This window comes from Fusarium falciforme, chromosome 6, assembly GCF_026873545.1.
Source record: "Fusarium falciforme chromosome 6, complete sequence".
NCBI lineage: Eukaryota > Fungi > Ascomycota > Sordariomycetes > Hypocreales > Nectriaceae > Fusarium > Fusarium falciforme.
In genome coordinates, this window is record NC_070549.1 from 3728011 (window position 1) to 3745217 (window position 17207).

Here is a 17207-nt window from a genome sequence, read left to right on the forward strand (position 1 = left end):
TAATATATATAAATATAAATATTTTTTATTTAATTTATAATTTTTTATTTTTAATTAGTAAGATATATTATATATTTAACTTAATATAATAATATATATTAGCTTATTTCTTAATAAAAATCTTTTAATTATCTTCTTATTATCTTATATAAAGATTCTTTTATTAATTTTATAACTTAAATATATCTAGTCCTTATTATATCTAAGGTCTCTTAAAGTAATTATTATTAATATTATATAAGACTAAAAAATAGAGGAAATATAGTCTTTAAAGACTATAGGGTAGGTAATAGAGATAAGAGGTAAATAGGCAGTAGAATCAGTCCTTATATAAAGCTAATTAGCTAGGTAAGGAATCATAGAGTAATAAAAGTGGGGCAAATAGGTAATAGGGTTAAAATAGAGAAGACCAGCTTCTGATTAGTATTCTTATTATCTATATTAGTTAAAGATCTAAGGAGCTATTTCTAAGAAAAGGTATATAGCTTATATAGCAAATTGCTCGGAATCTATTAGCCCGATTCGGATAAAAGTTATGCCGTCGGATAGGCCTAGTTCCGGGCTTTAAAACACTATTAGTTTTAATGATAACAGATAACTAAAAGCCGAGTTATAGCATAATAGAAACTAAGACCTATCGGGTTTTAAACTAGGATATTTAAAACCGGATAGGAAATACCCTATAGAAGGAGACGGGTTTAATGGCGTTATCGGGCTTATAATAAAGCCCTAAGTCCGAAGTCACGTGACCTTCCTAAAAGGGAAATAGGCCCAGAAAGGGCAATATTGATACTCCCTTATATCTTGCTTATCTAAGCAGCTTTTACTTAGGTAAGCTGTTTATAAGAAAGCGCATAAGCTAAAGTATAGGGTAATAAAATCCTGGGCTTATATCTTATAAGCTTATTTATCTAGAATTTTATTTATAAAAGACCTTCTTAGAAATAAGGTATTTTACAAATACTAAGTTTATAATATTTATTTTTCTAAGTAATAATAATAATAATATATAATTATCCCCTAGGTATATCTAAAATCAGTCTAGGGTTGATTCTAAGAAAAGTTAATATATATTTAATTTTATTAACTAAAATTTATTTAGTTCTAAGAGTTTAATTAATCTATAAAGCCTTTTTCTTATAGTATTATTAATTATATAATTACTTTTAGCTTATTTTTTAATAAGGTATATAATTATCTAAAAGAGAATATAAGCCCTAATAGCCTCTACCTCTAGGCTATTAGGCTAAAAGGTCTGCTATGCCTGTCTTAATTAGACAATCATAGCGTAATTAGGCCGTATAGGGCTATATGCCATAGGGGCCTAATATATGCCTATTAGTAAGATATAATAATTTCCCCTTACTTAGCGCTAGTTTTATTATATCTTTTTTATCTTATTTTAAGTATCTTAGTAATATAAATAATTCTTTATAGTTTATAATTAGTAATATTTAATTATTTTATATTTTCTAATAGAAGCTATTATAGCTTTAGCTAATAATATCTTTTTATAATATGTTATTATTTTTTCTTATTTTTATTAGCCTTATAGCCTTCCCTATAATAATAATAATACTTAATATCTTTTAATTTTTTTATTCCTATTAAGTAATTCTAAGTTTTACAAGTCTTAGGTTAATTATATATAAGGTATTATTATATTATTTCTTTTTTTAATTTATATTAAAATATAAAGTATTAATTTAGCTTTTATTAAACCTAGGGTTTTAGAGCTTTTTTTTTAAAAAACCTATTAATTATTAATTTCTATAGTCTTATTAATATAATTAATTAGATTATTAAGTTTATTTTCTATATAGAGTTTTACTTAGATATTTCTTTTAGGTTTATTAAAAACAGTAATATTAAGGGTAATTAATCTTAATTAACCTTAAAGGCGAGCTAAAAGTACTTAGTTTTATACTCTAAGCTAAATAATATTTATTTAAGTATTTTAGTTTGTTTTTTTACTTATATTTTCTTATTAATTATTTTAAATATTTATTAAAATATAGCTTTTAAGGCTTTAAAGTCTAAATAAATATTAATAATTTAAAATAAGTATTTATTAGATAAAATAATAAAATAGTATTTTATAATATGCTTAAACTAAGCTATAAATTTTTAAGGAGTTATTTTATAATATATTAAATCCTATTAAATATTAAGGTAAATTATATTAAATAATATATTATAATAGCCTATAGCTATATAAGAAAAATTAATAACTTCTTAGTAATTTTATTAAATTTCTCTAAGAGGTATAACTTTAAGATTTCTCTTATATCTTCGCGTCTTATAATAATACTTACTATATTATTAAGCTTATAGATATTATTTAAGTATTATATATTTTAAATATATTATATCTTAATTATTTTATTAATAAGGTTATAAAATCTATTTATTTTAGTGCTTAGTATAATAATTTAGGCTTAGAGCTATTTAATTTCTTTCTTATTAAAACTATTTATAATATTTATATCCTTATCTTATTTAGCTAGGATAAATATAATAGATATAAGTAAAAAGTTAATAAGTAAAACCTATTAATAGTTATTAATAGAAATAACTTAAATAGCTAGTATATTTAATATTATCTAAGGTAATATAAATAATTTATTAAATAACAGCTATTAATATATAATAAAAATATATTTCTTAAGAAATAAATCAATTCTATTAGGTTTATATAAATAAGGCGTTATTAATAGTATTTTAAATACTAATATAAGTTATATCTAGTAATATACTTAAGAGTATTAAATATAACTAAGTTATATTAATAGCTAAGGTATTTAATATATAAGAAAAGACTAATAAGTATATTTTATATATTATAATATAATCCTTAAATTAATTCTTTTATTACTTAGTCTAAGATAAGATTAATATTTTTAGTAATTAGTCCTTAGACTAACATAAGCGAGGTTTAGTTATTTTAGTCCTATGCTTAGTTAGGTGCTATCTATTATGCTTCCCCGCCTGGCCTATGTTATGGCCGTAATACTAAGTATTTAATTATTTCTTTTAAAAGCTAAAAATAAATATCTTAAATAATAACTTATAAGTAACTCTCTTTTTTACCTTTAGCTTTCCTTAGCTATAACCTTTTAATAATCTCTTAAAGAAATATATATCTTAGTCCTTTAATTAATATTAACTTATTACATTCTTTAAGTTATTAATTTTATTTTTATATTAATAATCCTTTTATTTTTTAGATTTTCTATTTATAATTAATATAAATCTTAATAACTAATTAAATAATATTAAAAATACTTTAATTAATAATTTTATATATATTATTAAATTTTATAATAAGAGTAAAGAAAATACAAATATCTTAATAATCTTAGTATCTTAAAACCTTTATTTTAAATATTAAAAGGTAATATTATTATAGCTTAAGAATTAATATTATAATAACTTTAATAACTATAAAGAAAGGCAATAAGAAAAGAAATAATATTAAGCTTAACAGGGTTTTAATATAAGATAGTAAATATATTAATTTGATATATTATAATATCTTAAGCTATAATCCCTAATAGACTAATTGCTCATTAGCATTAGGGCTTTAATCACGGCAGCAGCTCTCAGACTTTCGCTCGTGTTCGCGCCGCCCCGGTGGAGAAGGACAAGAACTCCCCAAGGATGAAGGCAAATTCCGGGTCACTACTCAGCTGATGCATGGAAGTTAAATGATCTGTGATGACGACAGTCCCAGGGGCAGCTGGTAAAACCTTGGCACCCACTGCCTATTTGCGGCATTAGCGACATGGCCGGTTCGGCAAGAGAACAACGAAAGAGCGAAAAGCATACGGCAACGAATGCGGCGCCTAGAAAGGCTGGTACTTGGGAAAGGAGCATCTTTGGCGTATAGAATCTAGTGATTGGTTGTATCCGGAAATTTATTCGTTTGACGCAGGAGAAAAGCAAGAATTCTGTGGCATTTGTTACTTCATTCCAACCGTGGCCATCGAGATCAATAGTTATAGACGGAGCCGGGGATAGACAGGCCGTTCCCCGAATCGGTCGGGGTTAGGTTGACACGCATTCCCGAATGCTCGCACGTGCAAGTCGGGCCGAGTTTTGGACCTCCGACTCTTAACAGAAGGGCCACGGAGGGGAAAATAGCGAAGGCGCGAGGCCGAGGGACCCGGTGATCGTGGGCCACGTCTCGGTACTGAATAGCCGGCTTGAACCTCTCTTCGACAACATCAGGCCTCCGTCTCCGCCCGCCATCTCTTTGACACAAGTTCTCCCTCAGAGTAAGCACGCAACCAATCATTTGGTATTTGACACTGCACGCTAAGTTCGGATAAATTTCACGGATCAATCACCGTGCACCTTGCAGTCCTGTGACATCTCGACAGTGTGATTGAAAGCCTCCGTCGATACGGCCAATGCCTTCGATGCTTGTCAAACACTGTTACCCCTGGCAAGGCCTAGGGCCGTCCCGGTCAGTCGGCGTTGCCCGGATGTACCAGCACCTCATACGGCTGCATCAAACATCACGGCGCTCCCTTAGCATCTCAACTGTTCCACGAAAGTCGTCCCGCAAACCGCTGTTCTGCGGCCGTAGGTCATTTGGTCGGCTGTCAAGGCTCTGGTTTGGTCCGGTAGAGAAAGATGGGACGCCAGGCCGGACGAGTGTGGCCTACCACCACGGTGATGATTCCATCGATGGCAGCACAATTTTCGGTCCCCGGCGCGTCCTAAAGTCCAGAATGGCAGCAAAGAAGAGTGTGCGATGCACAGAGGTCGATGACAGAGGAGAGGTTGCATTTGTTGATGGAGAACTCCAGAAGACAGATCTCATCGCCAAGGTACGAACACGCGAATAAAGTTTGTCATATATAGTGCTGACAGGCAGATTACAGTATGGCCTGCTGCCTCGAGATCTACGCAAAGTCGACTCTTCAACATTGCCTCATGTTTCTGTTCGGCCATCCTCTATCCTCCTCAATATGCTTCATCTTAAAGTTCTGATTAAACATGACCGTGTCCTCATGTTTGATGTTTTCGGATCTCAAACCTCACATTCTCAGTCAGCGTTTATGTATGATTTGCAAGGCAGACTGAGGCAGAAGGGACTTCCTAGAAATTCCAACACCCTCCCTTTTGAGTTTCGCGCTTTGGAGGCTGTCTTGGCTTCGGTGATTTCTCAACTCGAGGTTGAGTTCGAGACAGTCAGACAACCTATTGTCGAGCTATTAAGGGACTTGGAAGACACGATCAACCGAGAGAAGCTTCGTGAGCTACTGGTTCTCTCAAAAAGAGTGGGCTCATTTGAGCAGCGGGGAAGATTGGTTCGTGGCGCTCTGAATGAGCTCTTGGACACGGACGAAGACTTGGCTGCTATGTATCTAACAGAACGGGCCGATGGTATCTATCGTCAAAAAGATGATCACGCAGATATTGAGCTACTGTTAGAGTCTTACCACAAGCTGTGCGACGAATTGGTCCAGGACGCTGTTGATCTCATCGCAAGTATTCGAAATACGGAAGATATGTAAGCTCAATAGAGCGCCCCTTTCCACTCTATAGCCTGGGGACTGATTTGCTAAATCTTCTACAGTATCCGTGCAATTTTAGACGCCAACCGCAACTCTCTGATGCTGCTCGACCTGAAATTGAATGTGGGTGGACTTGGGCTGGCCGTTGGCACATTCTTCGCAGGCCTTTGGGGCATGAACCTGGTCAATTATTTCGAGGAAGCGCCCTGGGGATTTGCAGTAGTTACTGGCGCTTCAGTTGCTGGATCCCTTTTGATAGCTCTGTATGGATTGTTTAAGATACGGAAGATCCAACAAGGAGGAATAGGAATGATGGACTCTTCAGGATACAGAAGAAAGAAGGCAATGTAGTACAAGGTGTGTATCATTCATATATAATAATATAATAACATGCTGAGTAATGACAGGCCGAAAACAAAAGGGTGGTATATTTATCAGAATCTTTTACGTCATAATGAATACAAGTGGTTGTAGAAGTATAGCTTCTAATGGCTTATAAAGTATCATCAATTTTATGGTGGCAGCCAAAGAAGCTTATTTATTGACGTTGCTGCGCTTCGCAGCATTGGGCTTTAATGCTGTCATGTGTTCATCGATGTGCTTTTTGATATTGTGCCCGACAACTTCTCTTGGAGGCGTCAGTGAAACCGACAATAAAGTTTCATAATCTAATCTCATCCAATACGTTGCAGAGAGGCCACTTGAGCCTCAGACAATGCCCGGGTGTACCAGACAAGCTGCTAGACCAGCCTCAGTTGAGAGGAGCACGTGCACTTAGGAGGTTTGAGCGACGTGTATATAGGAGCGAGAAGAAGAGACATGGAACGGCAAAAAATTAGAACCGCTGCGAGCAGCATGGCAAAGTTTACTACCAACACAATTGAGGTCACATCTACTTACTAATCTCTGGAATGAGTAGAAAACTACCATACTTTGCCCCAACATGAACAACGCACCGTCCGGGACCTGTGATAGTCTTCTTATAATAAGGTGGAGTCCCTATGATTTCTTTGCTGGAGATAACCAGACGAATTGACTCGCCAGCAGAGAAGAAGGTACTGCTCGGATATAGCGCAATGTCAACAGGGATGACTTCTCCTGGCGTCAACGGATGGACAGATGTCCCCAGGTAGACGGGCAGCCACGGCTTTGAATGTACCGGATCGAGCTCTCGACGTGAAACTCGGCAGAACCCGCGTGTGACCCAATCATCAGTATGGCCGATGGATCCATAAAAGCGAACGGGCTGCCCTTTCGCATCGACCTTATCAACGGCAACGAAAAGCGTGAGATCATCGGGTACAGAACTCTGACCTGGTCTACTACGCGCTTCGACCCAAAGTCTAAGCTTCATCTCGCCAATAACCTCAGTGTCTTTCTCAAAGATATAATCCAAAGTGATTCGGCCGGACTCGCAGTCATAGCTTAGCTCGGTTGATTCCGCAGGGGCGCTGCGAACGAGGCTCGACGGTCCCAGGAGTAGCTGACTCCAGGAAACCCCGGGCAGCGGCCATGCACTCTCATCACGCCGCTCGTAAACTACATCACGACTGGAGCGGACTTCGAGCATGACAGGGGGACGCGACAAGAAGCCGTTATCATGCTCGCCCTTGACAAAACAGTCCATGAACTGCTTAGTGAGGTTCTGGACTTCAGGAGAGTAGAAGACGTCCCATTTGCCGGCGCGGTGTGTATAAATCCATTTGTGAGTTGACCGGGCGCGGTTGTAGGCACGAAAAGAGCCCTGTGTGTGTAGGCCATGATCCGAGAATGAGCCACAGACTAGCATAGGGATTGTGATTTCGTCGACCGGGGCTGCCTTCTCCTGCCAGAAAGAATCAAACAACGGGTGCTTGTCCAGTATGTCGGTCACGAGTCCATCGTTGTGCTGGGCGAACTCAGTGTCTGAGGTAGTCAGTGCAGGCTTGACTTCGGTCGTCCACCAGAATGTGAGGAAGCCAGCATCATCCACTCCACCGGGGCAGATTGTATCCCGGTAGACGTCACTGAGCCCTTCCCACGGAACAATGCATTTAAGAGCTGGCGGTGGACCCCCATACTTCCTACAGGCTGCGACGTGGAATTGGGTGATAGCTAGGTAACTGACTCCGTTCAGCCCGACAGCGCCGCTGCACCACGTCTGGCGTGCCACCCATTCGATCGCTTCATAGTAACATTTCGACTGGTGATCAGACATGACCGTTGCCATTCCTTGACTGCCGCCATATCCTGGCAAGTTGAGATTCACTACGGCATAACCTGCCGTCACCCAGAAGTTAGGATCAGGGGATTCCCAGCTGGTGATGTCTGAGAACGTTGGCTTTCCTCCACTCTGGGGAATCAACCGATATTGCTGGGGTGCCCCGCCCAGAGGGGTCTGTCCCAAGGCTGGCAGCTTATGGTTATCGTAAGGATGGGCGCACATGACCACTGGCAGCTTTCGTCCTTCAGCCTGCGCCTTGCGAGATCTGAAGACGTGAGCTAGGAGGATAAGGCCGTCCGGCAGCAATATCTCAACGTCATATTCGCACAGGACGTCAGGGTCTGCGGGGACAAGGGTGCACTGTGGCCACAAGACCTGCCCAGAGGTAATAGCCCTGGTGACCAAGGGGCGTAGGGAGTGCCACAGATTATGAACACTTTCAGATGCCTTCATCATCCTCGCCTATAGGGCAGATTAGCAAAGCGTTTTAACAAGAAGGGCCCTAAATATCAATACCTCGAAAACATATATCAGCACAGGTGTTAGGTAAATATATCCCGAAGAAGGCTCAGGCGTCTAAAAAATGACTAAGTGTGCTTATAGAGTAGCAAAGGAAAGCTCAAATAAACGAGATGCTCTAGGTATTAAATAGTGCTACGGTCGCCGTCAATCCGCTCTGTGCCGAAGCCCGAAGATTCCGCACAGTGTGCAAGGACTGGCCCCCAACACAGTGTGCAGCCATCACCATATCTGAGGCCAAGATTCGGTATTCAAGTTTGCGTTTCTATCCAACCATATCTCCTTGATTCGAGAATGACCCGACTGGCCGTGACCGACACCCTCGCCCTGTGTTGTCGTCGCTCACTTAGGAGTCTATTTTTCGTTAGGTCTTGATAAAACCACAGTTCGGCTGTATTAGGACCGACTCCGACTCCGACCCCGATTCGGCCAATATCTCAGGCTAAATGTGATTCGTGTATGCATAAGTCAGATAACCAGGAACCCGCCACCCCGGGAACCCGCCAGCCCCGCTTTAAGCCATAACACTAAGGACTATAATTATAATAATTACTTATATCATAATAAAGAAAGCTATTAATTAGCTAATTTAAGTAAATTAATAATATAAATAAATTAAATAATAAGAAAATAAGCTCCTTAATATGCTTTTTTTTTTCCTCTTATTATATTAAGCTCCTTATTATATATAGCTTTTTTATCTTATATATAAACTAATTAGGCAGTTTATTAACCTTTTATCTCTTTAAAATATATAATTAGCTTATATAAGCTTCTAATTAGTTAGCTTTAATCTAATTCTATTACCCTTTTAGGGGTCTCTTTTTCTAGCCCCTTATTAATTATATAGTAAAAGAGCCTTCTTATTAGGATTAATTCCTTAATATAGAACGTAGCCCTTATAAGGTTAGCTATATCTTTAGTTTGCTTAGGTATATAAAAGAGAGATAATTTAAGCTCCTAATTTATTACTTATAGGGTTAAATTACCTTTTTTAATAGCTTAAGCTTCTTCTTTATCTAGTATTATATATAGGCTTAAGAGAGGCTTTTAAATATTAATTAGCTATAGGCTTGATCCTTATTAGCTACTTTTAATATTAGCTTCTATAAGTAGAGTAACCTAAGCTTTATAATAATATTAAAAGAAAATTATATTTATTATTAGGCTTTTTTTAATTAATAAGGCTATAAAAGAGAGCTTATTTTAGTAATTCCTTTTAAGAATATTAAAGTATAATAAGTTAAAGGGCTAAAAGATATATAATATATATATTAATAAGTAATAAGAATATATATTTATTTTAAAGTAATAAAATTAAAAAAGCCTTAGATAAATAGCTATTATACTTATCTAAGAAAAAGAGCCTCTTCTTATTAGCTTTTTTTAGCTCTATATATAAGATAAAGACCTTTTTAAGCTATTTATAGCTAATAATATTATTAATTTAGCCTTTTAGAGATATTATAAAAAATTAATTACTTAAAAAAAAAAATTCTTTAAAAATTATTATTATTAAGGCTCTTAGCCTTTAAAGATAATTAAAGAGGGAAAATATTAGCTATTTATACTTATATACTTAGTAATAATAACCTAATTATATAACCTATAGTTTTTTTTAGTAATCTTTTTTTAATTAATTAATTATTAGGCTATTAAGACTAATTTCTTAAAATATATTAATTTTATTTATATTTTAATAATTGTTATATAATCTAGCCACAAGGGTACCCCACGTAATAAGTCTAGCTCTCAAATAGTCAGATCTAGCAGCTATTAGATAGAATTAGTAACTTAGACTTTAGATTACCTTTATATGCCTCTTTTGCATTATAACTTATGTTTCTTTTAACAAGATAGCTACCAGAGTTAGCTATTTACCCTCTGCTTTTAGTAATACTTTGACCCCTTACTAGAGCCAAGGGATCTATAATAATTAGTAATAATTAACGCTTCTTTTAACTCAACCTATGCTTTATTTAATAGACCTAAAGTCAAAAACAAATAAAGCACTAAAAAAAAGCCTTAACCCTTTCTTTTAATAATACTTATTATATATATATCCCTAGCATTAGGCTAGATAAAACTAACTAGCCTTATAATAACCCTAAGCTTATTAAGGCAAAACCTATTTAAGTAATTATTATATAAAATAATTACGAGATTATTAGTAAAAGCAAAGCTTATAGAGGCGGATTTTAGCTACCTATAATAAATTTAAACTTTCTTCTTATAAAACCTGACTTTTTAATATAAAAAATATACTCTCGCTAAACTAATAATACTTAAAGACCTTATAGAGCTTTCTTACTAAAAAACCAATAGATCTAATACCTTTTATAAAAAAATAGCCCTAATTATAAAATCACCACTATATTACTAAAATATAATAAATCCCTATCTTATTAGAGAAGCCTAAGGAATTACTAAAAAGATTATTAAAAGGGCTAGATAAGAGAGAATATTATTATTAGATAATAAACTCTTAATTTATAACTTATTAATAGATATAACCCTCGAGTTAATAGATATAGCAGCTAAATCACTAAAGGTAGCCCCTTTCTAATAACTAGAAAAACCTAGGGAACTAATACTATTAGTATTAGCACTAAGGAAGCAAAAGACCCTAAAATAATTAGCGCTATTAGACCCTATATAAAGCTTTAGCCCTAATACTCCTAACGCTAAATACCTTACCGCTAAGGGCACTATTATTTACCAGCTTTCGCCTAACCTAACGCTAAGAAAACAGAACTATCCTATAATCTACTAACCACATAAGCAACTAGAGATATAACAGCGCTAAGATTTAGCCATAAACCCATCAAATTCGGCCGCTAATAGCCATATACCTTAATCCCAGCTAGGGGCAACTAACTAAGCTAGAATAAGGTCATAAGGGTCTTATAATACAATAAGGCAAACACTGATTTTAAATAAAATAAGATAAGAAATAAAGGATATATACTAATACTCCCTAACTACCTAATAAATACTAGAACTTATTAAAAAAAGGTATAGACTTAAGCTTAAAGACTTAAAACCTACTAGGTTATAAGCAAATATAGCTCTAAGACTATTAAAACTAATACCTCCCTAACCAATATAAGGCCCATAGCCCTAGTTATAGTAACCAAATTTACCAAAAAGAGAACAATTTTTAGCACCCCCGCTAAGAATACTACCATAGTCTTATATAAGAGAGCAGCACTAAAGGTAAAATAGACTATATCTATAAATACCATATTTAGCCTTCCTAATAGCATATCCTACTAAGCAATAATACCTTTCACACGCTATAATAACTATAATACCCCCTTACTAAATACCGCCGCAAAAGAGTCATCCCTTGCTATAGCTAAACCTAATAAGATAGCACTAAATAATAAAACTACCCCAAGAATAGCTCGCTCTATTTATAACTAGACTAAATCTATTAGAAACTATATAACTAAAGTAAAGAACTTAAGTAAGCAAAAGAAATAATAATATTAGCTTTAAGCTAATAAATATTAGCCTATTCTAGCTAGATATACCCTTAAAAAGCAAATCTAAAGACCCCCTAATAGAAATCTTTTATAATAAGACTATTACTATTTTTATTAATACCTATCTATAAGTTAACTTAATCTAGTCCTATATAGAAAAAAGTAATACCTAATAAGTTATATCTATTAAAAAAAATACCTAGAAACTCCTTAGAGGTAATATATTAATATAATAACAAAGGCTACTTAATAATAAGGAAAGATAAAGCTATATCTTAGCTATTAATACTTTCCTTAATACAATAAAAACCAAATTTAGGATAGAACTCTAAGAAGTATTAAAATAATTAGACTAGGCCTATTTTAACCTTAATAATATTAAAAGCAATAAGCTATTATAAGACTTCTCTATAAGGATATTTAATATATCTAAAATAATAAAAAAGGTAATTAATCTTAAGCTATTTACCTATTTCTATACTAAGTTATACCCTAAATTATACTAACTCTATAAGGTACTAATAATAACTAATAAGTAATTAAAATATATTAATATAATAAATAAAAAAAAAAAAACCTTATATAAAAGACTAAAGGCATTATATATTAATAAAAGCAAAACTAGGGGAAAAAAGCCTTAAAGTAATAAAAGATATACTTATATTACTAAAGAAAAAATAAAAAAAAAGTTAAATTAAAAAGACTTAGCACTATAAGGTAATAACTACCTATAGAACTAGAGCTATAAGGACTAAAACTACTTATTATATAGCTAGAGGCTATATAAAATTAGCAATAATACTTATAATAATTAACTCTGCCCTTAATAGCTAAATAATATAACCTAGTAACTAAGAGCATAAAATTAATAAGAAGATAAAAGGCAAAGGGATAACTAAGGATTCCTAAGGGAATATAATAAGGAATTTATTAAGACAAAGTTAGAATAATAAAAAGAGACTCTACTATAAGAGAGATAAAACTAAGAATAAAAAAAAACTAATAAAAGGGAATACCCTATAAACCACTAATAGCCCTAAAGCACTAACTAAGATAAGTAATATTAAAACCGCGAAGTATAAAACCAAGATAGGCCCGAGAGGGTATACTATATAGAAGAAAATACCCTAAATAAGGAGGAATTTAAAGAAAGTAATAAAAGCATAATATATTATACTAAGATTATTAACCGCGAAGAGAAATCCTATATTATAATAAATATAAAATAAATAAATTATATTAATCTCATAATTAATAATAATTAAGTTATTAATATAATAAGTAGACTTAATATTAATTACTAATTTAAATAAAAAGTATTAACTTACCTTTAGATCCCCCTTACTTTTAAAAAAACTAAAAACGCTAAAATCTACTAGATATACTATAATATTAGAGCATTAATAACTATAGTTAATAAAAAATAGCTTATAGAGTATAAGAAAAAGGTAATTTAAAAAGATTAAGAGCTAAAAATACTTAGTAAGATAAATAAGGTTATAAATATTATAAAATTAGCTACTTTTAACTTCTATCTCCCTAGGATTATATAAGAGATAGAGGCTAAAGCCTACTTTATAGTTATAGCTAATATAGTTAACTAACTTTATCCCTATATACTACTAGGAATAAGGTTCTTATATAAGCATGGGATAAAAATCAATTTTATTAACCCTAGCGTTACTTTTAAAGCTACTTATAGTATTATTATCTAAGGCGAGATTTTAAAAAAAAAAACCTTATTATTTAATAAAGTAATAAAGAGCGCCTATATAATAATAATAAAAAAAAGCAAAATTACCTTTATCTTAATTACTTATAAAAACCTATTAAATACATATAGCCCTAGAGGGGGGAATAAAGCCTTTTACTTTAAAGGAAAAGATAAGGGCTTTTTTAATATAATAATTAATAAAAATACCCCTAGGATAACTATTTTCTATAACTCTAGCGAAAAGGATATCTAGATCCCCCAGAGGAAGCATATTAGCTATATCTATAACTATAAGGGCAATAAGACTATAAATTTTATTACTAGCCGCTCTAAATCAATAGACTTCCCTAATATAATTAATTAAGACCTCTAGCTAAGACTAAAGGTAAAAAACCTACTAGTAATTAAAATATTATTAAAGAAGCTAACCAAAGAACTAAGGGAAGCTAATAGAGATAACCCTATATAGGTTAATACTAGACTCTTAAACTATAGTATTAATCGCCTTAAAGGCATACCCTTAGTAAAGAATAAATTTAGCATTAAAGTAGCTAACCTTAACAATAAGTAAATAATAAAGCTCCTTAAGCTAATAAATAAATATAATATCTATAGAGATAAAGGCATTATCCCTATGCCTAAAGAAAAAAAGATAAGGATTAACCTAATAAATAGCTAATAGAACTAAAAAAGGACTATTAGAGCCTACCTAATAGGGATTAAAGACTAATAATTTCTAGATAAAGTCTATAAAAAACTATATACCGCTAGAAAGATATATTACCTAGATAAGCTAATACTAATTATATGCCCTATATTTATTATCTAGAAGACTATAAATAGCAAAAAGAAGGGCAAAGTTATAATTAACCTATAACCCCTAAATAGCATTATAATCCCTAATATATATCCTTTATTAAATTAAGAGGATATTATAGTAAATATAAGGGGAAAGAAGTATTTTTTAATATTTAATAATATAAGGTTTTTCTATTAGCTACCTATTTATAATATATATCGCAATTAAATAATAATTATATCTAACCATAGCTTAGAAGTCTCTAATATAGCCCTAATAAGATTTAAAAACTCCCCTGCCTTTAATTAGTGATTTATAGATAATATATTCCTAAAATATCACGCATTTATATACATCTATATTAATAATATAGTTATCTTTTCTAATACCTTTAAGAAATATCTTAAGTACCTAAAGGTAATATTAAAGCTACTTAATAAAAACTAACTAAAGATCGCTACTAATAAATCCTTTATAAGGTATAATATAATAAAGCTACTTAAATATATAGTTAATAGCGATAGTCTCCATAGGATATAAGACCAACTCAATGCTTTCATTAAAATAATATACCTAACTAACCTCGCTACCCTTAAAACTTATATTAAAATAGCCAGATACCTATAAAAAGGGATACCATAGTATAATATATAAATATACCCTCTCCTTAAACGCAAAATATAGCTTTTATAAGACGCCAAAGCTACTTCTAAATTACTAGCTAGAGCATTAAAACTAATTAAGAGGCTAAAGGCCTCGGTAATAACCTTTATACCTATAAAAAAAAAAAGAAATACCTTTAGCGAAATATAATAGTTTCTTACCGAATAATTTATATTATAGTATTATAACCCTAAGAAGCTATTATTTTTTAAAATTAATACCTATAAAAATAAATTTAGGCTTTTTATCTTTTAGATTAAAGGAGAATAAGATAAAGAAGTAATCCCTAGGAAAGATATACTAAATAAAAAATTAAAGCCTATTAGCTTTTTCTCTCGCTTAACCTTAGGGGTAGAAGCTAGATATAAATCTATAAAAGCCAAAGTCGCCGCATTAGCTTAGGTAATTTAGAAAATAAAAAAGCTAATATAATCTAGCTAATACCTAATCAATATTATTATAAATTATATAATAACTAAGGGCATTATTACTTATACCTCGCTAAAAATAATAAACTTTAATAAAGCTAACTTAAAACTAATTAAAGCTACTAATTATTTATCCTAATTTAACCTATAGATCTTTTATATACTAGGCGCACTTAATATTATCCTAGATATACTTTTAAGATTACTAATTAAAGACCGCCTAGTATAGAAAGTAACTAAAAGCAGCTTTAATAAACTAGACTTTATAATAGCGCTAATAAAAGTAAGGTCAATATAGATCAGACTTACCCCTAAGTTCCGCTAATAAATCATAGAAGGGTATAATAAGGATACAAAGCTAGGCTATATATAGGACTATATTAGGGACATCTAGAGCCTAGGGCGTTAGAACCAACGACCAAAGATAATCCCTTTCTAACCATAGGAGCTCTTAGGAGATCTATTATATCACGTAGGATATAAAGGGAAACAAAGGCTATATATCCCACGGCCACTTATCAAACATATCCTTAAACTAATCCATAATAATAAATATTATTTTAGAATTAACCATATAATATAAAAATTAAACCCTATCTATTTTTACTAAATATTAAAAATAATCCGCAGCTATATTACCTACTACCTAATATATTATAAGAATTTAATAAGTAGAAAGCTAACCTAGGGGGAGCTATAATTAATTATAATAATACCGCGGCCTTTTTATATAATTACCCTTAATTTTATTATAAACTTACTAAAAATAGCTATAATTAAGATAATTTAGGCTATTACTAGCCATAATAAGCTCAACTACTTAGCCCCTATTAATTATATATTTTTAAAAAAAATAATATTATTAATAAGGCATATATTATATATAGCAAAAAACTAAGCAATTATGCTTATCTAAATGCTATTATTATTAAATTAAGGCATCCTAATATAAATTATTAATAACTAAGATCTAAAATTCATATCCCAGATCTAAAAAGCTATCTTTAGTTTTCTAAGAGTTAATTTCCTTATATTAATAGCATATTATCCACAAATTAATAGGATTTTAAAAAAAAAAAACTAAATAATTAAAATAATAATTAAATACTATATAGCAATAGATCTAAACACGCTATAGCTAATACTACTACTATTACTATAACATAACCTTAATAACACAGTATTAAATACAATCAGGAGGGCACTAAATAACTTAATCTACGGCTTCTATCCTTAAGGACTTATTAACCTCGCGGCTAGCTCTAGAATTAAGGAAAAAGAGATCAATATATAAGCACTAAAAGCATTATATAAGATCTACTATAAGGAGGTAAAATTCCTTATTAATACTTTAATATTACTCGCTAAAATCTAATATAACGCAAAATATAAAAAAATCAATATTAAGAAAGGCAATATTATCTATTTATAACTATATAAGGGATATTACTTACCCGGGAAGCTAAAAAAGAAATAATCTCCTATAAGAGCTAGACCCTATAAGGTTATATATAAAATTAAATAGTAAGCCTTTAAGCTTAACTTCCTAGAATATTAAAAGGTTTATCTAGTCATTTTAGTCGCCTATCTATAAAAACTAGCCTAAGGAGATAACCCTTATTAATACATTATTCCCCCGCCAGCTCCTATTATAATTAATAACAATAAGGTCATAAACTACTAAGAGGTAAAAAGGATTATATAATAATAAATTTAATAAAGGAATAAAAGGCTATTTTAGGATTTATTAATTAAATAAATAGGCTTTATCGCAAAAGATAATAACTAGATCACTAAACCTAAATTATAGAATACTATAAGAAGCCTAGTTAAAGCATAAAATAAGGCAAATCTAATAGACTAAGAAA

General features: G+C 31.8%; 1 protein-coding gene across 1 annotated transcript; it reads left to right on the forward strand.

Annotated features, from left to right (window-relative positions):
- Window positions 1-4412: 4412 nt before the first annotated feature.
- NCS54_00872400 (Magnesium transporter) lies at window positions 4413-5876 on the forward strand (the record flags this gene model as incomplete). The annotated part of the gene is made up of 3 exons (XM_053154099.1): window positions 4413-4835; window positions 4890-5521; window positions 5588-5876. The coding sequence occupies 3 exons, from the start codon at window positions 4413-4415 to the stop codon at window positions 5874-5876; spliced, it is 1344 nt and encodes a 447-aa protein (XP_053010074.1).
- Window positions 5877-17207: the final 11331 nt, after the last annotated feature.